The sequence below is a fragment of the Dendronephthya gigantea genome, unplaced genomic scaffold (assembly GCF_004324835.1).
Source record: "Dendronephthya gigantea isolate DGI-Jeju-01 unplaced genomic scaffold, DenGig_1.0 000003F, whole genome shotgun sequence".
Classification (NCBI taxonomy): Eukaryota; Metazoa; Cnidaria; class Anthozoa; order Malacalcyonacea; family Nephtheidae; genus Dendronephthya; species Dendronephthya gigantea.
In genome coordinates this window covers 3,121,311-3,148,122 of record NW_021163013.1, presented here as the reverse complement: position 1 = coordinate 3,148,122, position 26,812 = coordinate 3,121,311, and the positions used below count along the sequence as shown (strand labels likewise).

The 26,812-nt window shown below is 40.5% G+C and overlaps 2 protein-coding genes across 2 annotated transcripts; one reads left to right on the top strand and one right to left on the bottom strand.

Moving 5' to 3' along the window:
- Positions 1-1,620: 1,620 nt before the first annotated feature.
- LOC114540089 lies at positions 1,621-4,657 on the bottom strand. Its single transcript, XM_028560402.1, has 2 exons — positions 4,219-4,657; positions 1,621-3,260 (listed from the first exon to the last, which is right to left on the bottom strand). The coding sequence occupies exons 1-2, from the start codon at positions 4,655-4,657 to the stop codon at positions 1,621-1,623; spliced, it is 2,079 nt and encodes a 692-aa protein (XP_028416203.1).
- Positions 4,658-24,478: 19,821 nt separating this feature from the next.
- On the top strand, positions 24,479-25,414 carry LOC114540072. The gene has a single exon (XM_028560401.1). It carries the CDS (start codon positions 24,479-24,481, stop codon positions 25,412-25,414), a length of 936 nt encoding a protein of 311 aa, XP_028416202.1.
- Positions 25,415-26,812: the final 1,398 nt, after the last annotated feature.

Below are 26,812 nucleotides of genomic sequence, written 5' to 3'. Positions count from 1 at the left end.
CGTCCATCAGATATGGAACCTAAACGGTACCCTCTCCATCCCGTGATCACACTGTCACACGGAATCACAGAAGTGAAAGCCGTGGAAGGAAAACAAGAACACACACGATGCACACATAGTAATAATACGATACATACCGTAGGAATCTTTGCAAACCAACTGAACCTAGAGAAACTAAACTAAAACAATAAATGGAAACCATCCCCCCAAGGGTGGAATGTCAGGGGAGGAAGGCGGGGCGAACGAAGCGATAATAAGCAAATAAACAACAAGGCAAGCCATATAAATACTAAGGCCCGGGGAAAATACCCCCGTGCCAAACACCCGACTATGAACCCATGCGAGGGCCAACTCTTCGATATTAACTTCTTTTATTATACTAATAAATACATTTAATATACTCAGACAAGGCCCAACGAGGCTAGGCGAGGCGTAGCGAATACTATAACTATAGTAACCTAACTAGTTATGCCCGCTGCGGATCGGTAGGGATGGAGACGGCAGCACGGCGAAGCGAACGAGCTCGGCGAAGCGAACGAGGTTGGCGATGCGTAGTCTTTACTGTCATTTTCAATCATGCGTACGTCCATCAGATATGGAACCTAAACGGTACCCTCTCCAAGGTGACTCCAGACCCACTCGGGTTGGAGAAGGTTACCGTTTAGTAACCCCTCCAAAGTGTCTCCAACCCTACAGCAGCGGAGCAACAGCTAAGAACGAATCCGGAGCAGTACGAATGTAACGACGATAAGCCGAACTAGACCAACGTCCCAAGGTTTGAATCAGGTGATCAGGAACTCCGGCGGCAGCAGCGGACGTTGCACCAATTCGAAAACTGTGGGAGGAAAATTGACCAGAGATGCCAGACCGAGATAAAATCACGAAGGTAGGTATTTACGTGAGCAGCCAGGAGAGGAGAACCATCACTCCACAGGAATAAGGGACCAGCGGCAAGACGCCGTAGAGACAGATAGTTATGAAGAGCCGCGACCGGACACAGGACATTCCCAGACGCGCCGATGAAGATAAAACAACCAACACCGAAACGGTCTGTCTTTGAACGCTTGATAAGGACACGAACACCCGGGCAAGGATTGCCAGGAAGGAAAACAACGTCGAGCGGGGACAAGTGACAGGAGGGGTCAAACGGCACAGTAGAGGTGAACTCGCTAACGCGTAAAAAACCAAAAAAGGCCAAGGAACACGCCGACCAGAACATGAAAGCATCCAAACCACTCTCGCAGGTGAAAACGGTGTGATGAATGGCAGCAAGGATTTCCCGAGTAACAGGAAGACGAGGAGGTTTCGACATCCGATATGAGTGTTGAATGCCTTGTAAAACCCGACGAAGACGAGGCGTATTTTCGGTGGGATCGCCGAAACCCCAATCTATGTGAAAGGACCGTACGGCAGCCAAGTAGACGTTGATGGTGGAAGGAGCGAGGGACTGGGCCAACCACGATACGAACATCATCAGTTGAAACTGTGAAGCTGGCACACAGGACGAAGGAAACAAACGAGGAAACGAGGCGCAAAAGGACCAAAACTTCTTCATACCCGAGGCATACGTACGACGAGAGGAAACGGCCAAACCACGCGAAAAACCAAAACATTGCAACTCTAGCTCACGTTGAGCAGATCGGTCACCAACGCTGAGGGGATGGGAGTAGGGTCCGAGTCCGCCGTTGGATGGAAATGATGGAATTCCTGCAAACGAGATCGAGAAAGCGAATCAGCAGCAGCGTTATGACGACCAGGTACGTGACGGGCCGAAATGGAGAAATGGAACAGGCAGGCGACTAAGACAAGGCGGCGTAGCAGATGCATTGTTAACGGATCCTTGGACGACCCCGAATTGATAACCGCAACCACAGCATCGTTGTCACACAAGAACTGGACCTGAAGACGCTGCCAGTGAAAACCCCAAACGTGGGCAGCCACGACTATAGGAAAAAGTTCCAAAGCAGTTATGTTGGTAACAGGAACCGAAGCAGGCCACACGCCCGAAAACCAAGCATTTCTCCAAATAGCCCCAAAACCAGTGGCACCGGCTGAGTCCGAAGCGACGAACAGGTCGGGGAAAGCGCAGACGGATGGCAACCGGAAGAAACTGACGCCATTCCAGGACTGTAGGAACTCCAACCACCAGGCCAGGTCGCGACGAAACTCGACATTGAGACGAATAGGATGGGACGGTGACCGAAACGCACAAAGAAGGTTGATCATGCGGCGAAGAAACGAACGACCGGGGGGAACGACTTTGGTGACGTGATGAAGAGAACCAACCAAGGATTCGAGTTCCTTACGCGTACACCATCTCTTGATAGCCCACTCGTTAAGAAGACGCAGAATTGCCACGAACTTTTGCTGAGGTAAACGAGCCATCTGCGAGACGGAGTCGAGCTCAATACCAAGGAAGGTTAACGTGGTAGACGGGCCTTCGCATTTCGAGGGGTGAAGCGGGAGACCCAACCGGGAGAAAACTTCTCTAGCGACAGCAACGCTTTGGGCACACTCGGACGAGCTCGTCGGAGCCAAGATCAGGAAATCGTCAAGGTAGTGCAGTAGATATCGGATGGAATAGTTGAACTTCAGGATCCACTCCACTAAGTCGGCGACCGAGTTAAAAATAAAGGGAGCAGAACGAAGACCAAACGGCAGAGCAAGGTCAACAAAGAAATTATCTCGCCAACGTATGCCAAACAGATAACGCTCGTCGGGACGCATGGCAATGTTGCGGTACGCGGACTCGACATCGAATTTGGCCATGAGGGCTCCAGGGCCAAGCTGCACGAGAATTTTGACGGCGTCATCGACAGATATGTAATGAAGCGAAAACGGGTCCCTGGGAACGCCGTCGTTGACACTGTGTAGATCCGGCGAAGACAGGTCGAGGATTAGCCGCCATTTTCCCGGTTGACCTTTTTTGGGGATGACTCCAAAAGGACTACAATGAAGGTAAGGAAAGGGTGAGGTTGCAAACGGGCCAGCAACACGTCCTTTAGCAACTTCGGTAGCGAGATAGGCATCGATAACTTCGGGATGCTCGTCGGCCGACCTCATATTACGACCAGAGGAGCGCAGAGCGACCATGGACGGGAGGAATCCAGATGAAAAACCATTCTCAATACCATCCAAGACGTAGTTGACACGAGCGAGGTCAGGGTGACGAGCCAATTCCTGCCGAAAGGACTCGAGGCGGAGAGGCGTGACCCGATTAACAGGGGGCAGAACAGAAAAAAGGTGAGGAACGACGAACCCTAGAAAAAGGCGATCCGAAAGCTAACACTAGGAGTAAGCTAGAAAAACAAACACAAGGAAGGGGAACTAAATATATTTATTAACACTCGACAATAAGACATTAGTCTACAAGCGATCTAGGGCGCTTGGCCGGCGGTTCACGTTCAGGTGCGCGGCGAGATGTACCATGTACGAGCGAGCGACGATGAATACTGGAGCACCCCGGATAATCACACGAGTGACGAAAACGGCACCGCTGAAACTGTGAAGAACAGTGACCAGCATTCCAGGAATGGCAGACGATTTCCGCGGAAGGAGTACCAACTGCCTCCCCCAAGACGTAGCGAGAGGGCTTAGACGAGGCGGACGAGGTGGCAGATGCACTAGAGCCAGAAAAACCAGGAGCGGAGGAAACGGAAGCCAGAGAACCCGAAACGTAAAATTGAAATAATTCGACGTCCATGTGGGACCAATCGATTAGCTTGTAGGCTGCCGCTTGGCGACGGAAAGCGCGATCGTACGACAACCAGGCGGAAGCCGGAAACTGTTGAGCCATGCGCATGATTAGCAGTTTATATTTTTGCAAGTCGATGGAGCGCGCGGGCCAATAGGAGATAAGCACAATACAAAAAACGGTAAAAGCTTGCATCCAGGTCAAAATATCCTTAATTTCCTTACGCGGCTTGGTAGGTTTAAGGATTAATTGGTCAGAGAGCAAGGTGAACGAAGGGGCGTCAAGCTCGGAAAAATCCTCGAGTAGCGAAGAAAGTTCCACAAAAGTCCCCGAAACAATCGCACTGACCAATTTTGAAGAAACAGGCGGGAATCCAGGCCCTACAACCATGGGAGGGTAGACGACGGCGGTGGTAGGAATTGACCCAGAGTCCTGGAGGGGATTCCAGGTAGCACGGGGAATGGGCCCTGGGAGAACGTGACTGGGGCCTGGGATGAGGCGCGAAGTAAACAAAGATGGCGTACCTGATTGCAGCGTCTGAGATGGCAAAGGAGGAACCAATTCGGAAAAAACAGGCTGTTGAACGCCGGCGAAGGATGGCAATTGACTGTGGGTGAACTCAGAAGAGGGAGTAGCAGCGACAGGCATTGAAGAAACGGTTGGAGCTCCGGATGGTGGACGAATTGAGACGGCAGAAAATTGACCCTGTTGAGGGAGATATAATTGTTGGGACGGCGACGAAACAAGGCCAGGGACGGACACTGTAGAACCCAACCGAGGAGGAAACAATGGAGCTGTGAGCTGGCTGGAAGGACAAAACTGGCGAGGCCGATAATACGCGGACGAAGCGAACGTGGACGCCACTAGCTGAGGCGAAGCAACAGAGATGGCCACAGAAGCTTGAACTGGCTCAGCAGTTGTTTGAGGAGGAGAAACAGCATCGGATAAACCGTGTAGCGACATAACGTCGTCCAAAGGAAGGCTTGAGAGGCTATTGATCGTATTACGACGAGAAGTACGTTGCATCACAGCGAACGAAGCGATAATAAGCAAATAAACAACAAGGCAAGCCATATAAATACTAAGGCCCGGGGAAAATACCCCCGTGTCAAACACCCGACTATGAACCCATGCGAGGGCCAACTCTTCGATATTAACTTCTTTTATTATACTAATAAATACATTTATGATAGTATATCATTTGAACATACCACATGTACAATTCACTGTTCTTTTGCCTTTTATTTAATTGACTTTTCAAAAAAGGCAAGTAGAATACATTAAAGTAGAACATTAATAGTATTTGATTCCAATGTTTGCCATTTAGGCGGCACAGCCTGCTGCGACTGTCTGTAAAATTGTGATGTGAGCCAATTCTGGAGCGATAAACTTGAATAGTAACGCCCATATTGTTTCAAATGTTGACTTCAATAACAAAACAATAGCTGTCTTATATTCGGCTGTAAATTTACCTGCAAGATGGAAGGTTTTTGTTTGAATGTAACAGCACAATGACTATCACTTTATATACCCGCACAATGGCAAGGCTCAATGTCAATACCTGCACAATGGCAAGGTCTAATTTCAATACCTGCACAATGGCAAGGTCTAATTTCAATACCTGCACAATGGCAAGGTCTAATTTCAATACCTGCACAATGGCAAGGTCTAATTTCAATACCTGCACAATGGCAAGGTCTAATTTTGGTACGTGGCCTTTCACGTAAATGATACCTGATCTATGACGACCAGTGCGAGCAACAATGGCTCCGGTTTATTTGATTTTTCGATACGTGCACCTCTGACACGTAGGGCGCCTGACCAAAAGTCAGTGCAGGCAAGTTTGCCTCGTGCGAAAAGTCTGAAAAGATCAATTCGCGTATTTAGTATATATGAGTACGTTTGTGATCGAAATTTCTCGAGCACAATGGAACAATGGATAAATTAGCGATCAAAATAAACAAATATCGTAAAAAATATCTTACCTTGGCCTCAAAATTTGCCAAAACCTTCGAACGAAGAACAGATTTGCAAATACCTTCGCAGCTCAAACGACAATAGACAATTCACGAAGTTTTCCGAAAGCACCGAAGAACGCGCGAGCGAGTATGTTCGTAATCTTTCGTACGTCCGACGATGGCCGAAGATGGACGGACAAACACACGCACGCACAGACACTTTTCAACTACATAGTGGTTAGCCGCGCATGCGCAGCGGCTACCCACAAAAACGTAAGGTTAAATTTTGGCGGGAGACGGCAACGCCGTCCGTGCTCCCGTTCCAGTCCTTAGACGTTCCCGTTGCCGTCATGCAATCGTAAGGTCCCTATTAAACAAGACGAGAAGTATTAGCTAATAACGAGTCTTTATGAAACAATACAAATAAAGCCTATATGGTGAAATGGTTAGGAGACTACGACATTGTAAGCATTACATTTATTTACTTATTTCGCTACTATAAGGCCATAAGGGCGTTTCCATTATGGTAAACAATGCAAAAAGAAAAAGGCGAGATCTCTTCCAAAGAAGTAACCAGATCATTATATATATACAGTAGGAGGCAAAAGTTTGAGTCCAGTGACTGTATTTCATTGTTTTAGCAGCATATATTAATTTTCTGCAGAAAACCTTACTGAAAAGTGAACTAGAAAAAAGTAAATAAGTGAACTGAAAAATACATGCTGCACAACAACTATGGGATGTTATGATACACATTTAACGTATGTTAATATGCAAAAATGCATTACATGTCAATGCTTAGTATCCCTCTTTTTTGCTCTTGAAACGGCCTTTATTCTTGCTGGCATAGATTCCATAGGTTTTTTAATGTCACACGTTCAATACCTTGCCAGCATTCGTCGACCATGCACTTGCCTCAAGTCATCCTGGCTGGTGGGTCTGTGCCTCGCCCTTTTCCGTTTAAAATGGTTTTACACATGCTCCATAGGTTTTAGATCTGGAATTTGAGGTAAAATGCCATGAGAATGAGATCACCAGAACGAGTTTGCTTCTAAAAGATTTCTGGCACATAGGAGATGTGCATGTGTTTAGGGTGATTATCATGTATTTAGACGCGCGATCATCTTTGTGCCAGATGAAATTCCATGTCCTTGAAGAATTTGATAATACTTTCCTTTAATCAGGATTCTATTACATCTTTCAATATTGCCAAACCCAGCATGACCAAAGCAGCTAAAAGTTTGCTTGAGTAGGATTTAGTTTCTTCGAATTTCTCCAAGGTTAGTTGCATACCACCTTTTGAAATTCTCACTTTTTCTGCGATCTTACGAGGAAAGAATCCTTCAATACTTAATGCAACTATTTGTCCTTGTGCACCATCACTTTGCCCTTTTTCCCACCCATCTTGGGCAGTGTAAAGGAATGAGAACTTTATTTTCTGATAATTTAGATCATTAGGCCAAAACAGTGTGCAATTAATATAGTTTACAGTACAGAAACATTAGCACGCATGTCTTAACTCGAATACGCTGCCAGGATTTAATACTGGAATTCTACAACGACTGGACTCAAACTTTTGCCCCCTACTGTATATATATATATATATATATATATATATATATATATATATATATATATATATATATATATATATATATATATATATATATATATATATATATATATATATATATATATATATACCCAGGCTTTGACGTCGTATATATCTTGCTATAGATCTATTGCATTTTCCGTAAAAACGGTCAGACCGGTCCTGTTGTATTTCAGTATACACAGATTACTGGTATTCAAGAACTCTGCATTCCAGAACGGGAAAGGCAGTTCAATTTCCATATGGATTTACTCATATTAATTTCCTTTGCAAAGATACATTTAGTTACAAATTTGCCAAGAAGTTCGTATGTTATATAAGTGTAGCTACAAGCCTTCCCATTACAAATGGTTAAGTTAATTACAAATTCGCATTAAGTTTATACAAAGATAGATTTACTGGTTTTGTTATCTGTACATATTTTCATATACGAGTTATACCAGAAAATAACTCGAGATCCCTCAAAATTTGATTTTATAAAACAGCTTTTAAAATATGGCGTATCCATCAATCTTTTCTCGTCACTGGTTGACTGTATCACTGGTTGCGGTGAAAGGAAATAAAACGGTTTAACCTATAAATTAACCATCCCTTGGCTTGGCATACCGCTGTTCACAAGTGTAAGAGAATTCTATATGCGGTATCTAGTAATTAAAGTTACCACATGCGATGATGAAAATCAAGACAGTCATGATCATTCCAAAGCAAATGTCAATTTCCTTGTTATATATTGGACCATGCAGGCTGTTTGGTCATGTTGTGGATTTCTTAAATAGATAAAAACAAACATATTCGCACTGGTAAATAATAGACCCGCTTCAGGGTAAATATTTTTGTGCTAATTTTTGACGAGTGTGATATCATTCGATCTTTATGCAGTGGCACTGGAAGGAATAAACATTGCTTTTCGTAAAAGATGAAGAAGAAGAAAACTCGACTGATTATAAGTTTAAATTCCAACCAAACATTGCGACGAAAGAACAAGCAACAGGTAGAGCAAATTCACGATAAGAAGTGTGATAGCAAATTATAGTGTTATAGTAGTACCAATGCTGTTACTATAATCATAGTGTTACTATACTACGCTCGGCCTTCCAAATTTAGTAGCATGATTCTTATAGTTACGTTGGCGACCCGATAACTTTTAAAAAATCTTACGGCTAACGATATCATGGAGACACTGATGGAGTGCAGTATGTCGCTTGAAAGAAGATGACTTAATTGATGTATAAGCATGGATCGTGAAGAAAATAAATATATATCTTCTATGTGGATCAACTTTTAAAAACGTCTAAACCTGGCAAACACTGGGGACGCCAGGCGTTTCTGGCTTATCCTAGCGACCCAAGCCTGTGTATTCTTAAAAGTTTAAAACACTATTTGCAATTGACCAAACCATTGGCGTCAATCGAATGTTAATCGAGGGGGACCGTATCATATTTTTTTGAAAACAACTTCACTTTCAATAGAAATAAGCCTGGCATAACAGAATATACGAATATGGTCCCGCTCCATTAACGTTCGATTGACGCCTATGGACCGAACCTATACGAGGGGATTCAGCACAACCTCACCATCCCGTTTCCTGTGATACTATTGCACGCTGGCTAAAGAGCGTTATATAAAGAAAGCAGGCATCAATACTGACATTAATGCGGATGCGTGGACAAATGAAAAAACATGATTGTAAACCAATCACACCGAGTAGCATCTTTGGAGCAAATCTTGTCATGGTTATTAGTCAGACTTAGTACATGTAAATATACTATGATGATTAAATGACGCATTCTGTTACATTATGGTTGTGGCTCATGCCACGTGATTTCCTAGTGACGTAGACAATGACGAAATAGAATTTAAAAATTAAACGAGACTTACCTAAAGTCGAAGTTTGATTGTAGTTCTATGAGTCATGGTTCAGAAACTAGGAAGTCACACAAATCCCGATAGAACTACAATAAAACTTCGACTATAGGTAAGTCTCCTTTAATTTTTAAATAACCTATCGGAAACCTTGATAATGCAAATAGTATATATATATATTGTTCTCCGTGTTTACCATACTTACCCTTGACGGGCATATTCAAACCTAAGAATGTAAATTTGTCCCTTTCCCTCACCAGCTCACTCATTACGAGTGCCTAGGCCTGGGGACCCTATGTGAGAAACTGTAGATCGCATATTTATATTTTGTTCACGTAAACACTTATACACTACATAGTGAATAGATACAATTAGTTTAATTGTATGTCCTGTGACTCCTGTCAATCATGTAATCAATTGGATATTGTACGGTTTTAAAGAGATAGTGTACGAAAATTGTGTGCTCGATTGAAATATATAGTGAGAGAGTCGTTTAACTAAAGCGATTGAATTTAACGATAAATATAAGAAGCGAACCCTGAAAGGTAATTATTACATGGCGCCCAACGTGGGGCAGGCTTTTTAAGAATATTAAAAGTCTGCTATTCGAATGAACGATGTCGACGAAGGAGAGACTAGAAAGGCTACGAGCACGGCGAGGTGGCCATCGCGGCGTGTCTACCAAACTTATGAAAGAAGCGACCGAGATGCTGAAGACTCCTGAAACAGAAAATATTGAAAGATGTGAAGTTATAGCTGCTCAGCTTAAGGAAAAGGTGACATTATTAGTTCAAATTGACGAGGAAATTTTAAACTTATGCGATGTAAACGAAATCGAAACGGAGATCGAAGAATCAGCTGGAATATCGGACAGAATATCCGAAACGAAACGAAAAATCGAGAAGCAAATAAACGCTACTAAAAAATACGATGTTATTCCGAGCGTAAACGATGCGAATGCGACTTCAAGCTCAACTACAGAGCAGGAAAATGCGACGAATACAAACGAAATTTCAACGAGAACAACGACGACGACCGTGGGGAATGAAAACGAAGGAAATACGAGTTTAAATTCAGGAAACGATTCACCTTTAAGACAGCAATCAGCAATGTCAGCTATTGGTACAAATATTTCAGCAACGTCATCAGGACATTTCACATCAAGTTTACCAAAACTACCGAAGTTGGAACTCCCCAAATTTGGAGGTAAAGTGATTGATTGGTGTTCTTTTTGGGACTTATACGATTCATCGATTCATAGCAATCAAACTATTTCGAAAGTTAATAAGTTTAACTATTTACATTCGTTACTCGAAGGGCAAGCAGCGCGAGCAATAAAAGGTCTTACATTGACCAGTGCAAATTATGACGCTGCGATAACAATTCTGCATGAAAGATTTGGGAAATCTCAGCAGATTATAGCAGCCCACATGGACGAAATTTTGAAGGTACAAGCCTGCACCAATGGCAAAACAAATCAGTTGAGATATGTTTATGATCAAATAAGAGTTCATGTCCGAGGCTTAGCGTCTATTGGGGTTTCTTCACAGCAATACGGAAGTATGTTAATCCCAATCATTATGTCAAAATTGCCCAGTGAAATCCGTCTCGAAATTGCCCGTAAGTCGACTACCGAGGTTTGGGAAATTGATGAGCTGCTTGACACAATAAAAACGGAAGTTGAAGCACGGGAAGTAAGTGAAGGAGTTCAGTCAAATCTTCAAGGTAAAAAATCGGGTGCCCCACTCTACTCCCCTAGAGTACCCTCTGCTGGTGCATTCACTGCTCAAGACCGAAGTGGTAAACAAATTCAATGTGTTTACTGCAAGGAATTTCATTTTTCGGCATCATGTGATCGTGTGACCAACCCAAATGAGCGCAAAGATATATTGAGGAGAGACAATCGCTGTTTTGTTTGTTTGGGAAAAGGTCATCGGAGTTCCCGGTGCATGTCAAAGAAAAGTTGTCGACATTGTAACAGTCGACATCATCAATCGATATGTGAAACCTCTAAGCCCCCTAATGATGTACCACCTTCCTTCGGAGTAGATAAATCAAAAAACGCATCCCATGGAAACGAAGAGTCAATTCCAACGAAAGATCCTCAAAACACTAATACCACCACTGTGATAAATGGTAGAGACAAAATGACTCTCCCCGAGAATTCTATTGGGACAGATCAGGCAACTGTTGCCGATAATTCAATGACGACTACAACAACCAAAACCCGAAATAAAGTCCTACTACAAACAGCAATTACATATGCGCAAGTAAAGAATGGTTCAAATTCAATACCAGTTCGTTTACTTCTGGACAGTGGTAGCCAGCGTTCTTACATCACCAACTCATTGAAAAAACGACTAGAGCTGTCCCCTATTCGAACCGAGACCCTTAATTTGAATACCTTTGGGAATGATCACTTTACAAAACGACGATGTGATGTAGTCTAGTTAGTACTGAAAGGAAACAGTGGTCGCCGAAAAATAGACGCACTTTGTTTCCCAAATCTTTGCTCACCTTTGACAAGCACAATCGACCTTAGTTTATATCCCCACCTACAAGATTTACAGCTTTCAGATTCTAACATCATCGAAGGACGTCAGAACGATAGCAATATTGATATACTCATTGGTGCTGATTATTACTTTGATATTCTTACGGGTGAAATGATACGTGGTGAAAGTGGTCCTGTAGCTATCAATAGTGAATTTGGGTGGGTCGTTACTGGACCGACTGGTAACATAGAATCATGTTCTGAGGTATCTGAAGCACATTTGCTGATCGAGGAGAAATGTTCTACAACAACCGATTTCACACCAAGAGAAGACGAATCCGAACTTTCGAGTTGCTTACGTAGGTTCTGGGAAATTGAATCAATCGGTATTGCGGGGGAAGAAGCTAAAAAAGAAGAGTTTTTAAGGGATATAACCTATCTCGAGAATGATGCAAGGTACGAAGTTAGTTTACCGTGGAAAGACAAGTGCGTTCCAAAGTCGACTGGGTATAGTATGTGTTTGAAGCGACTTTATCAACTCAAGGCTCGTCTCGATAAAGACAAATCTTTACTCGAACAGTATGACAACATAATTAAGGAACAATCGAAAAGTGGAATTATAGAACCTGTAGTTGAACCTGGACAACGCAGCCATTATTTACCTCATCACGGAGTACAACGTGAAGATAAAGAGACTACGAAATTGAGAGTCGTATTCGATGGTTCAGCAAGATCGTCCAAAGATGACGTGTCTTTGAACGATTGTCTTGAAAAGGGGCCGAATTTAGTCCCACATCTGTTCGATACCGTAGTAAATTTTCGTGGCTATCCTATCGGACTTGTCGCCGATATTGAGAAGGCCTTTCATCAAATTGAAATTGCTACTGATGATCGAAAGATGTTGAAGTTTCTTTGGTTCGAGGATGTCAATCAAGATTCCCCAACTGTCAAGGAATATGAGTTTCGACGCCTGCCATTTGGTTTAACCTCAAGCCCTTCTATCCTGTCCAGCATTATAGCTCATCATCTTTCAAAATATAAGGAAATCGAGCCAGAAATTGTCGCCTTGCTACTTGAGTCCCTGTATGTGGATGATTTTGCTGGAGGGGCTTATGATGACGACGAAGCACTGGTTATCTATCGAAAGTCTCAAGATCTAATGAGTAAGGGTGGTTTCAAACTTCGAAAATGGCATTCGAACTCTGAATACATTCGAAATTGCATCTCAGCACAAGAAAATGCTATCGAAGGCTCGAAGGACGAACTGCCTAAATCAAAGTTAAAGCACAGCAGTTGCAATACAAAGATAGATAGATAGATAGATAATTTAATAGTTTCTCCCAGAAGGGTTTTTCAGAACCTATTTACAATATTTAAGAAATAATTATATTATACTGGATAATTTACAATTAAAACTAAACTATGTTTAATAGAATGTTAAAAAGCTAATAGTATTTACAATGTCGAAACAGGCTAAAATGACAGTAAAAGATCTTTCAAATGAGTTTTAAAAGTCTTAAGTGATGTACATTCCTTCAGTTTACTATCTAGGTTGTTCCAAATCACAGCTCCTCTATACGCAAATGACCGTTGACCTGTACTTGTTTTGAACCGGGGTATTTGTACTAAGTTGCAATACCTAGTTGACCTATTATGAATAGAAGTTCTCTTCTCGAACATATCACAGAGGTATTTTGGCGCTAAAGTGTTCATACATTTATAAGTCATAACCGCATCACGGAAATAGAGCAATTTGTCGACAGTCAGCCACTCCAGATCTTTAAGTAATGGGGTTACATGATCATATTTCTTAGATCCTGTGATTATTTTACTTGCAAAATTTTGAACTGATTGAAGTTTCTTCATGTTAGCATTTGCTGTATTTGACCACACTGTGGAGCAATATAACATTTTATTGATCACTAATGAGGATATTATCATGGTGAGTGTGCTCTTATCGAAGTTGTTTTTAACTCGGTTTATCTGGCACAATTTGTGGAGGCAAGATGATACTACTTTAGAGATATGTTTGTCATAACTTAGGTGTTTGTCCATCAACATTCCTAGATCTTTCGCCCAATCAACAGGTTCTAAAAGTTTTCCCATGAAAGGAACCGAGATATTAACATCGAGCTCTCTTATCAACTGTCTTGTTCCAAGAATCATAAATTTAGTTTTGTCTGGGTTGACCAGAAGACTGTTTTCGCAGCACCAAGTCGCGATCATATGTAGATCTTGTTCCAAGATTTTTACAGCGTTGTCAACTTCTGATAGAGGAAACGATAACAGTAACTTTGTATCATCTACATATGATTCCAGATTGCCATTGTAGGATGTAGCGGGTAAATCGTTTAAGTATATACAGAAGAGCAGTGGCGATAAAATGGCCCCCTGAGGTACCCCATGAGTTAATAATAGTGGCTCCGATATTGTAGAATCAATACGAGTGACTTGAGAGCGGTCAGTTAGGTAACTTCTAAACCAATTTACTGTGGAATTAGAAGCTCCGACATTGAATAATTTTTGGAGTAGCCTCTGGTGATTTATACTATCGAACGCCTTTGAGAGATCCAGCAACACTAGCGCTGTAAGCTTCTTTTTGTCCATGGCATCTAAGATTGAGTCAGTGGTGAAAATATTTAATGTTTCCGTCGAATGGAGTGTTTTGTTTCCACTTTGGTGGGGAGTTAATCGCTTGTAGTTGATTAAATAGGAATTCAATTGTTCAAGAGCTAATTTTTCACACACTTTCGACGCTACTGCTAGTAGTGACACTGGTCGGTTATTAAAGGGTAGTTCATGATCACCTTCTTTATGTATAGGAATGAGCTCTGCCTTTTTCCATGCCAGTGGAAAGGTAGAAGTTCGGAAAGAACAGTTAATAATATCCGTAAGAGGACCCAAAATGACTGGAAGACAGTCTTTTATTATCTTTGGGTTAATTAAATCTGGGCCGGGAGATTTATTGTTAGGTAAAGATAACACCACTCGACGAACTTCATAACAAGATACCGCCCTAAACGAAAATTGATCGTTTTCCGGTATATAAACTTTTTCATAGGGTTCCTGCAGAGCGATGTTATTAGCAGCTGCTAGATGAATAGATTTCTTTGCAGCATTTTCACCAACTGATGAAAAAAATTGATTGAATTCGTTTGCGATAGATTTGTAATCTTTGGTGTAAATTTGTCTCTCTTGGCTCTTTGATGGTACCAGACGGTTTATTATTTTCCAGATAGACTTCGGGTTATCTTTGTGTTGCTGTACTTCATTAGAATTATGTTCATTTTCTGCCTTCCTGAGAGCTTTTTTAATATTATTTCGGTAGATCTTGTAATTTTCCCAGTCCTTAGTGTCACGCGTAATTAGGAATTGATGGTGTAATCGGTCTCTCTCTTTCATTTGGTTTCTAAGATTTTGTGTGATAAAAGGGCAAGGTCGGTTACGAATCGCTGTTGTTTTAATCGGTGCGTGAACATCTAGTGTTGATTGCACAACATGGTTAAAGCGATCGAGTTTGTTATTTACATCTTCCTCTTCAAAAACGGATAAGAGGGAGTCTGACTTTCTAGCTAGATCGGTGAAGAAGTCATTAGGTACATAGTTTTTGTAGCTACGCGTAGTGATATATCTTGTGGCTTGCCTAGGAGGTTTAAGTTTGAGTTCCGCGGACACTGGCAAATGGTCGCTGATAGATGCATTTAATACCCCACTGCGGCTAACTAACGACTTCGACGACACTATGATGACATCTAGCAATGAACAAGTTGAATTCGTGATCCTCGTTGCGGTTTCGATGATTTGGGTAAGGTTCATTTCATTTAAAAATTTTTCAAGAGATTTATACTCTGCGCAACCACTCTTCAATACATCACAATTTAGGTCTCCTAGGATCAGGATTGGTTTGTTTAATAATAAAGCTTCCATATAGTTTGGCTTAAGAGCGTCTTCCAAACAGTTCAAGGGACAGTCAGGTGGCCTGTAAGTTACACAGATTAAAAACGATTTGGATTTTTTATACTGAACATTTATCAATTGTTGATGGAAGTTGTCTTCAGAGATAGAAGACAGAGACTTTATGACAGATGCTTTAAGTTCTTTACGAACATACGTGCACACCCCTCCACCTCGTTTGTGAAGGCGGTCTAATCTTAGAAGATTGAAACCTTCTATTTTACTTCAGCAGACGATACACTTGTATTTAGCCACGTTTCTGATATTGTTAAGATATCAAATTTTTCATTTCGCGTCAGTTCTCTCATTTCGGTGAGATGTACGTTGTTCCTAAGCGAGCGGATGTTTAAATGAGCCACTTTAAGCCTGTTGTTTTTTAAGTTATACCTCGAATTCTGGATTCCTGATAAACTTGGTGACTGATTTTTGGACATAGGAATTGGGATTAGATTATTTAAGTTTCTCTTTTTTGAATGAGTGTAAGATAATATACCAGGGCGTCGTAAAGAAACTATAGGGATTTGCTTGCTGACTTTATTCTGCCGTGTTGATGGGTTAATCAAGTTATTATTTGACTGATGGAAATATTCTTCGGGAGGAATGAGCATATGTGTCGTGTCAGATATTACATTCTGGTTATCTGGCTGACTAATTGTAGGTGTTTGTGCCAATTGTTTGGTCGGTGATTCGAACGGCCTGTCCGAAAATCCCTCTTGCTCGATCGCCAGTGATCATTCGGGGACACAGGGTCGTTACGAGGTGTTAGATTAAATGAAAAATCTCTCGGAGGTAAGCGGACCATCCGCTCAACATGATGTTTCGTTGACATGAAGCCTTTATCTTTATTTTTATTCGGAGAACTCGTCCAAGAAAACCTCTTACTCACTGGCTGTGAGTCGTTTGATTCAATCAAAGGTAGGCGATTTTTTGCTTGGTACATAGCCGTAGTTATATTTGCTAGTTTTCATTGTAAATTTTTCTTTATGAGTTTGAACGTTTGTTTGATGTTCTACAGATATATCCTTATGTTGGCTCTCACTTAACGATAAGGAGTCTGTCCATTTGGTTTGTTTTGGATCAATAATTAATGATGTGTCACCTACGCCTTCAGAGATTTTGGGCTGATCCGATGTAAACGCCTGTTCATTGTTCAGGATAATTGTAGGTGATTGGAGCGTGGCATTTTGTTCTCCTTTTTTACAATGGCTTTGTTCTTGAGTTAATACTTGGGCGCTTTTACAATTATTACTTATTGTTACATCCATGCTTAGTGATGTTTTGGAGGCTTCGGGATTAAATTCTGAGAGCATCAATTCGTCCGGCGCACGATCGGTTTCGTCTACCATATTAGATTTAATTTCTAAGTGAGCAATTTTTATCTTGAGCAGATCTAGTTCCGATCTAAGTTGTTCAGATTTCTTTCTCTCGTCGGCGAGTTCCAACGTAATGCATTGAATGTTGTTTAAGTATGTGTCTATCGGGTCAAGTATCTTATTTGCATTTGCCAGACTTTGCAGGGCATCAGTTCTCGATTGTAAAATTTCATAGTTTAACTTCATATCATCCAATTCCGCCCGGATACTTTCACATGAACACTTACAGCTTGATGTATTTTCTGAGTGATTCATTTCCACTACTTTGGCTTCCATTAGCGTGGACGATGACTTGTCAGCAGTGCAACCCAGATCAAGACGCAAAGCCCTCCTGCTACAAATGTTAACTAGAATTTGTCTTAAACGTTCACCCGCTTTGCCTTGAAATAATAAGGTTTTCTGCTTGCCGAAGTACCATGTGAAACACAGGTCAGAGAATTCGCTTTTGAAACGCCGAGATTGACCTCCTGGCGATGTCCATTTGCCCGATTCTTTGAGATTATTTTCAACGAATTCTTTCAACAGTTCGTAGTTATTTGTCCATTTGATTCGTTTACCATCATATGTGACATTTAGATAAGCATTATTGCTACATACCGATTCTTCACTCCACTTATCTGGAGTGTTATCTAACAAATTAGTGCCATCAACTTTAGCAAGTGCATCCGCCATGTTGACTTTATAACACTGAAGAAAGCTTTGTCGAAGATTCGTTATCATGCCAAACACTGAAGAAAGCTTTGTCGAAGATTCGTTATCATGCCAAACATCACAAAATCCCCTGGCGTCTAAGCAGAATTGCGTAAACATTCTTGGGACAAGTTGGAATGAGTACAGCGATGAATTTTGTTACGATCTTAGCGAATTAGTTGAATACTCTAATTCCCTTCCCCCTACTAAACGGTCTGTGCTCAAACTTTCAGCCAAGGGCTTCGACCCTATCGGTCTTTTCGCTCCATTTACAGTAACCATGAAGATATTATTTCAAACCCTCTGTTCTGGTAGCAAAGATTGGGATGACGAGTTAGACGGCAAAACATTAGCAAGCTGGAAGTCTCTTGTGAACGATCTACAAGCCCTGAGTGATATACGTGTGCCACGCTGTTACTTCCACCATACAGACGAATTGTCTCGAAACCATGAGATTCACGGTTTCAGTGATGCTTCTGATCTTGCGTTCGCTGCTGTCGTTTACCTTCGCACAGAGTATAGTAATGGAGATGTTGAATTGTCCTTGATCGCGTCCAAGACAAGAGTTGCACCTATTAAAAGACAAACTATACCGAGGCTCGAGTTGTTAGGAGCAAATATACTAGCCCGATTGGTCGACACGATTATCAAGGCACTCACGTCAGTCAAGTTAATAACCAATGTTGTCTTATGGACAGACTCGTTCACCACTTTATGTTGGATTCGAAACCATAAGGTATGGAAGACTTATGTTCAGAACCGAGTAAACGAGATAAGAGAGCTAACAAGCAACTACGAATGGAGACATTGCCCTGGGGAATTGAATCCTGCTGATCTGCCATCTCGTGGTTGCTCGGGACGTGAACTAGCAGAAGCTGAAACATGGTGGAATGGTCCGAAGTTCTTACAGACTTCACGGGAACATTGGCCACAGGATCCTCAACCTCCAAGTAAAGTTAATGACGAGGTTCTAAGCGAAGAAATGAAAAATCCAACTGAAATCGTACACTCGTTGTATGATAGATCGCTAAATGATTTTGTCCATATCGAAGAAATCATTGACCTCAAGAGATATAGCACGAAGATAAAGTTGCTTCGCGTAACAGCACGAGTAATTCGATTCATACGAAAGATTAGTAAGCAACTACGCACAACGTCAATTGAATTAACCGCTGATGAATTAATAGAAGCTGAGAAATTATGGATAAGAAGTATTCAATCTATCGCATTTGCCGAAGAAATCGACAGTCTTCATCACATCGATCGCAAGAATGCACGAGCGCAACAACTTGGGTTGTTTCTTGACGAGGATCATATTATTCGTTGTGACGGTCGAATTAATCATTCTACGATGCCTGACGAAGCAAAACAACCGATACTTTTGCCATCGAAGCACGAATTTACGAACATGGTTATCCACGAAAGTCACAAATTAGTACATCACGATGGAATCAGGGAAACCTTAAATTGCGTGCGTGGGAAATATTGGGTTTTACGAGGACGAGAAAGAGTTAAGAGTGTCTTAAGACAATGTGTGACTTGTAAAAGATTCGAAGCGAAGCCCTTTGCTGCAGAAAAGGAACCTGTTTTACCATCAAGTCGAGTAAGCGAAGAACCTCCATTTTCAAACACAGGCATTGACTTTGCAGGCCCCCTGTATTCTACAAGTAATGGGAAATCAGAGAAAGTATATATTTGCTTGTTTACGTGCTGCTCCACGAGAGCTGTCCATTTGGATCTTGTTCCAAGTTTGAGTGTTCCTTTATTTCTTCAAGCATTTCGACGATTTGTATCTCGAAGAGGTTTACCTTCACGATTAATAACAGACAATGCTAAAACATTTAAGAGCGCATCAAAGGAGGTAAAGAATATCTTGAGATCGGTAGAAATTCAACGAGAAATGGCTTCGAAGGGAATAAAATGGGATTTCATCATAGAAAAGGCACCATGGCAGGGAGGATTCTACGAGCGAATGATTCAAAGTACTAAGAGATGTTTAAAGAAGATTCTTGGACGATCTTCGGTGGATTTCGAATCTTTAAGAACACTTTTAGTTGAAATCGAAACGACTATAAATAATAGACCGCTCACGTATATGTATGACGACGAAGAGGGAATCTCGTACCCACTAACACCTTCACAATTAATCTATGGAAGACAGATATCACTGACACCTAGTGATCGACAGTTCGATATCATCAGCACGAACAACGCGTTGACCAAAAGAGCAAAGAAACACCGAGGCTTACTCGAGCAATTTACAACTCGATGGAAAACAGAATATTTACTGAGTCTACGAGAGACCGCCCGCGTACATAAAGGTCCATCACGGGATTTCGTAGCGGTTGGCGATGTGGTTGTTCTGAAAAATGACTCAACTTCTCGCGTGTTTTGGAAGTTAGCGCGTGTGAAAGAGCTCATAAAGAGCAAAGACGGTGTAACTCGCGCAGCAAAGGTTTGCGTGTTAAACTCTGGAAAATCTCGAGTGATCGAACTACGTCGACCTATTCAGCATTTAGTCCCCTTAGAGTTGACATTGAGACAAGATACAGAAACGGTACAGCACGAAGATGGTATAGCTGCCCGTGTTGAAGAAGTTTCAACCAATCAACGACCGAGAAGAACTGCTGCAGTAGTTGGAGAACTTTTACGAAAGGGAATGATTTAAGTACATTATATTAAGGGTAACAAGTATATTTTGATCACTCTAGTGTGATCAACGCCGGGAGTGTGAGAAACTGTAGATCGCATATTTATATTTTGTTCACGTGAACACTTATACACTACATAGTGAATAGATACAATTAGTTTAATTGTATGTCCTGTGACTCCTGTCAATCATGTAATCAATTGGATATTGTACGGTTTTAAAGAGATAGTGTACGAAAATTGTGTGCTCGATTGAAATATATAGTGAGAGAGTCGTTTAACTAAAGCGATTGAATTTAACGATAAATATAAGAAGCGAACCCTGAAAGGTAATTATTACACCCTAGGAGGCGGTTTAAAAGGAGAAAGGAACACACACACAACCCAAGCCATACGTCCATTCAAAGCGTTAATCAGCTGAATGTGAGAGATCGATTTTACGTATTTATCAGTGCGAATGTACTTTCTTAACATATCAAATGTCCAAGTGCCACACAACTTATCTCATCGTCGTCATGAACATTCTTACAGTGCAGAATATATATATATATATATATATTAATATATATATAATATATATATATATATATATATATATATATATATATATATAATAACACACTTGAAAAAATTCGACAAGGAAACAACAAGGGAAGAGAAGGATTACTTGCAGAATTTGGCCTGGAAAACCTCCAACTTCTATGGACTACCTAAAATCCACAAATCACAAGCCGTAAAAGAAGCCATAGAACAACAAAACTCCACGTACATCAAGATACAAGCGCCACCAGATCTGAAACTTCGCCCGATTGTTGCTGGTCCATCGTCACCCACACATCGATTGAGCAATTTCATAGACATAATTTTGAAGCCCCTGTGTCAACATGTACAAAGTTTCATCCGCATGACCTCGATTTTTTAAACCACCTCCCAGAAACAGTCAATGATAACGCACTCCTTGTATCATTTGACGTTGTCAACCTATATACGAGTATTCCGCATGAACTCGGCCTTACAGCTATCGAATACTGGATTGACAACTTTGGAAATTCTCTCAACCGACCGTTTTCTAAAGAATTCATCATGGAATCGATTACAATTGTCCTGAAAGAGAACACTTTCCACTTCGACAATAAATTATATCAACAAATTCAGGGAACAGCGATGGGGACGAAAATGGCCCCAACTTATGCGACCCTCGTACTTGGATACCTGGAAGAGAAACTGTACTCAGAATTCGAAAAGCGATTTGGTAGAGAACAAAAGGAGGAATTTGTACGCGCTTTCCAGAGATATTTAGACGATTGTTTCACAATCTGGAACAAATCAGAGGAAGATCTGAGGAAACTACATGCTATGTTAAACAGTCTCCACGAAAGCATCAATTTCACGGTAGAATTTGACAACGCCAAGCTGCCATTTCTAGATGTGTTAGTGTACAAGCAAGATGACAAGTTGAATACGGACATCTTCTACAAGGCAACTGACACAAACCAATATCTGAACTTTAACTCGTGTCATCCCAAACACACCAAAACCAACATCCCTTACAGCCTGGCTCGTCGCATATGTTGCATTGTGTCAGACCCACACATCAAAACAAAACGACTCCGCGAACTCGAAAAATTCCTGTTACAACAAAACTACCATAAGAACCTCATCACAAAGGGAATAGAGAAAGCAACCTCTCTACCAATGGCCGAACTTAGAACACCAAAAAACAGAGATGACAACGCAAAGATCCTTCCGCTGGTTTTGACACATAATCCCAACAACCCACAAGTAATCAATAAGATAAAACAGAACATGCAATTCCTAGAGAATTCCGAGAACATGAAAACAATTCTGGAAAGTACGAAGTTTATTGTCAGCCGCCGCGAGCCAAAAAACTTGAAGAAACAACTAACACAAGCCCGGTTCGTTTCCGAGAGAACTCCAAGCAGTGTGACAAAATGCGGAGAAACAAGATGCGGTACCTGTGCAATCATAGTGACCGGAATTGATATCAAACTGAAGAACGGCAAAGCGTGGAATATAAAATGTCAGATGAATTGTAAATCGCGGAACGTTATATACGTTCTACTCTGCACAAAATGCAAAAGTTTTTATGTCGGCCAAACTGAAAATCTCCGTCACAGAGTTACGCTACACAGACAGCAAATAAACCATAAAGAATGTTGCCACTTAGCAGTAAGTGAGCACATCAGAAAATGTAGCAATGGCAACTTCCAGATTATGCCGATTTATCAATGTGACAGTCATTCAGACCGCTTAGTCAGGGAGTCAAAGGAAAGAGACATTATAACTATACTTCAGCCGGATTTAAATTCATGTCAATAATAATACCATGCAGTTAATGTAAGATTTTGTTATATATTTTCAAATCTTTGTTTGTGTGAAATATTTATGTAAATAACTAAATATGTAAATAACTACCATTAAGTAATCCAACACCACACGTGTAGTGACGTAGTGGCAAAGCAGTGAAATATGTAAATATAGGATATCACAACTCATTTCTTACAAAGTATTCAGCACCTGAGGAGCTTTCAATAGAGCGAAAACGTTTGTGCAAAATGATTAGATTTAGTGTTGTTTGATATCCTTTGTCTATATATATATATATATATATATATATATATATAAATATATATATAATATTATATATATATATATATATATATATATATAATATTTATATTTTGGCCTGAATAACTGCCTCTATACGACTGAGCATTGATTTAATCAGTTTATCTTTGGGATAGTTATTCCAAATTTGCTCAATTTTCTCGAACAAATCATTTGCATTAGAAGGAAGAGGTTCGTCCAAAAGTACTTGTTCTATTGCCCACCAAATATTCTCCAATGGATTTAAGTCAGGTGATTGGGCAGGATGGTCCAGCAAGTCATAGTTATTTCGCTCAAGGAACATTAGATTCTTCTTAGCTGTATGCACGGAGGCATTCACCGATTCAAAAAAGAGCTTAAAGTTCAAGGAGCCTGTGGCGAGTAACGCGATAACGAGGCTAGTCAGGTTGATTTTTACGCGCGAAAATTTTAAATCATTAAAAGTAAAAATATCATGGCTTCATCAGGTTTTGAAAACGTTTACATAGAATTAACTGAAGGTGATATTCCCGGTGCTTCCTTAGCTGGAAGAATATACCTTCTGAATTAAAGATGGACGAGCTCCGTTTTTGGTTAAAATGCCGTGGTGACTCGTACAAAGGTCTTAAAACGAAAGCACAATTGGTAAAAAGGTAAGCTGAAAATTTTGCAGTTTATATTTTAAAATTTTCCGCTGTATTTATATTCATATTTCTGTTCTTTTAAAGGGTTGACGAGTATGTAAAATTAGGCCGTGACAAGATTATTATTGACCCTGATGAAAACAAGATCTTTTCGAAAAGAAAGGCACGAAAACGTCACTTAACTTCCCCAGAAATTGAATCCAATACTACCATAAACAAATCGCAAAACGAACTCCAAAGTACATTAAATGGTCCAGTTGTGTACCCCACAACCGGTTGGTCAACTTCTCTGACACGTATGCCTTTATTTACTCGTGCAGAAATGAACTTACACATATCGAAATCTGGGAAGTCCTTTGATCCACAGAGCAAGAATCATACAGTTCCAACATGTATGAGAAGGGCCAAAACATTTCTGGATGATGAATACCTAAAAAACGTTTTAGCCACCAGCGACAAAAAGCACTTTTATTTTAAATGCCTATGCTATCATAGGCATTGACCGTTGCTTTGGACATCGTGTCTGGAGAGGTCACAGATGCTAAATGTTCGTGTGTTGATTGGTTTCTGTAATCATGTTTTAGCTTTAATGATGAAAATATGCAAATTTAGCCTTTATGATTGCAAACATGTTTCTGAATTAGACAGAGACGACGACATGCTGCCCACAGAAGCCTGCACGTCTAGTCTACAGACGTGGCACAGAAGAGGCAGAGGAGATTCTATACAGCCGCAACAAGTTATGGACGTTAACGTAAAGAAATTAAAGCTTGATTATAACACTTCAAATTCTACTGGGCATCAATCTTCGCGTAAAAAATCAGGCATCCAGAGTAACCTGTACGAAGCTTGAAATAAGTTGACGACCCAGGAAAATGATGAATCAAACTTAAAACAAGCTCTTAAACGACTAAAACCTTCGACGGCGTTAGCCCAAATCATGAATGATTCGGGTGGTCAAAAGGGCCAAGTCGAAACGTTGTATGGTAAGAGTCCTAGAGGATCTTATGGTAGCTATCAACTTTCCTTAACTGAGTCTAATCTCAATGTTTTTTGTGATATAACTGATTCTGTCCCAAGAAAAACCGCACATGAGAAGGAAAACATTGCCACTCTAACCTTGATATATCCCAGTTTTCCAATTACTGATACTCCTGATTTTAAATGCCCAAACAGTTGCAATCAGTCTGAAAAGAATTTCATGAAGCAGCTATGTGTTACCAAGGTCAAGCTGAATAACATTGAAAAGAAAACAAGAGCTCAATCCCAGTCTGCAGAATGGAAATATGAAAGAAAGTACAGGTTGACTGCCTCAAACTTTGGACTTATAAGTAAAAGAAAGAGAAATCATGATTCCCTTGCAAGTAACTTGCTTAATCCAAAGCCTTTCAATTCAAAGTACACAGCCCATGGCCTCAAGTATGAGTCAACAGCATTGCAACAATACCAAAAATATATGCATGCAATAGGAAAACCAGTAGTGTTATTCAAATCAGGGTTTGTTGTATGCAAAGATGCACCCTTTCTAGGAGCTTCACCAGATGGTAAAGTTATTGATACAGGATGCAGTGAACCCTATGGCCTTGTTGAGGTAAAATGCCCTGAGACAAAATATATGGTAATTCCCTTGGATGCCTGTTCAGATCCAAAGTTTTGTTCACATGAAGTTGCAGGAAAACCACAACTCAAGCATGACCATGATTACTACGCACAAGTACAAGGTCAATTAGGAGTAACACAAGTAAAATGGTGTGATTTTATTAAATATGATCATCAATACTGGATAAATTTGAAAAGTAGATTGCATTCCTTTTACTTTGATCATTTCATCAATTTGGCCACAACTGAATATAATACATGCACAACAAAGAAATGAATTTAATCACAGTGATTTAACTTTGATATATAACATTATTATTCTTGTAACAAGAATGTAAATTGTAAATTATAGTAATTATTAAATTATATTCACACTCAAAATATGTTATAAATACTGTATATTAGCCAGGCATATAGATGCCTGATATGCATTTTAAATTATCATTATTAAATTATATTTACACTCAATATTGATACTGTACATTATAGTTAGGCAGATTGAGGCCTGAAGACAAATGAATTAGCCTTTCTCACTATGATGAATATGTCAATTGCCATTTTGGGGATACCTTTTTGCAAAATTGTGCACATAAGACCTTGTAACAGCAACTGTCCTTAATTTTAGGCTGAATTTATTCTTCAAATGGTATGTTGATTGTAAAAAAATTGCTTTCCATGTTATAATTTTTTAATCCCATTTAAGAAAATTGAAAGTACCCCAAAAATGTCATTGTGACAAAGACTAATAAACTCACCATATACAGTAGAGGAACAATTCAAATGCGCCTCCATCATGGCCCTAATTCATTTAATTTATATTGAATTATTTACCTGTATATTTCCAAACACATACAATGTACAGAGATCTTGATATTATATGCTGACAAGTTTGTCATGTGTATTACACAGAAATGAACATATTGACCACATTTGATTCACAAGTCCAAAAGAGGAAAGGGGTACTACCCCACTCCAAATCTTGTAGTTTTTAATACGATTAATAGCCCTTTCAACATGGATTCGCACACTAGCAATTTGCTGTGTGTAGATTACATCTTTTGCACTCATTTGGGCATTCTGGCCAAGGAATGGTGGTATATTCAGGGTTGTCCCTAATGGTAAAAGATCTTGTATGGTAAACCCTTTGTCTGCCATAACTGTATCACCATCAATAAAATCTTGGTCAAGAAAACCACTTCGAATCACTATCTCCCGATCTGATATGGAGCCTGTGTATAGCTGGCTTATAAAAGTGATGGCTCCACTGGGTGCAATTCCAATAAATCCTTTAAGAGTTGTGTGGTTCTTATATGAACTAAATAGTTCACCATTCAATAATAAACTGCTAGGCATCTCACATCTTATTTCAGTGCAGTCTATTATGACACGTGTGTTTGGATACTTTTCTTTAAATACATCAGGCATAGTGTCTTGCACAAGTTGCTTAGATGGCCAGATGTTAATTTGACCAAACTTTAAATACATAAAGTTGATCCAGGCGGTAACAATTCTGCTTACACTGGATGATGCCACGCCAAACAAGTGTGATAAATGCTGTATTGAAAAACCTCTGCGTAGCCTACACAACACCATAAAATATTCTTCAATTGGTTTAAGCTTCTTGGGTCTTCCCTTCTTTCTAACAAGACATCCCTCCTCTGGTTCCTGCTCGTTA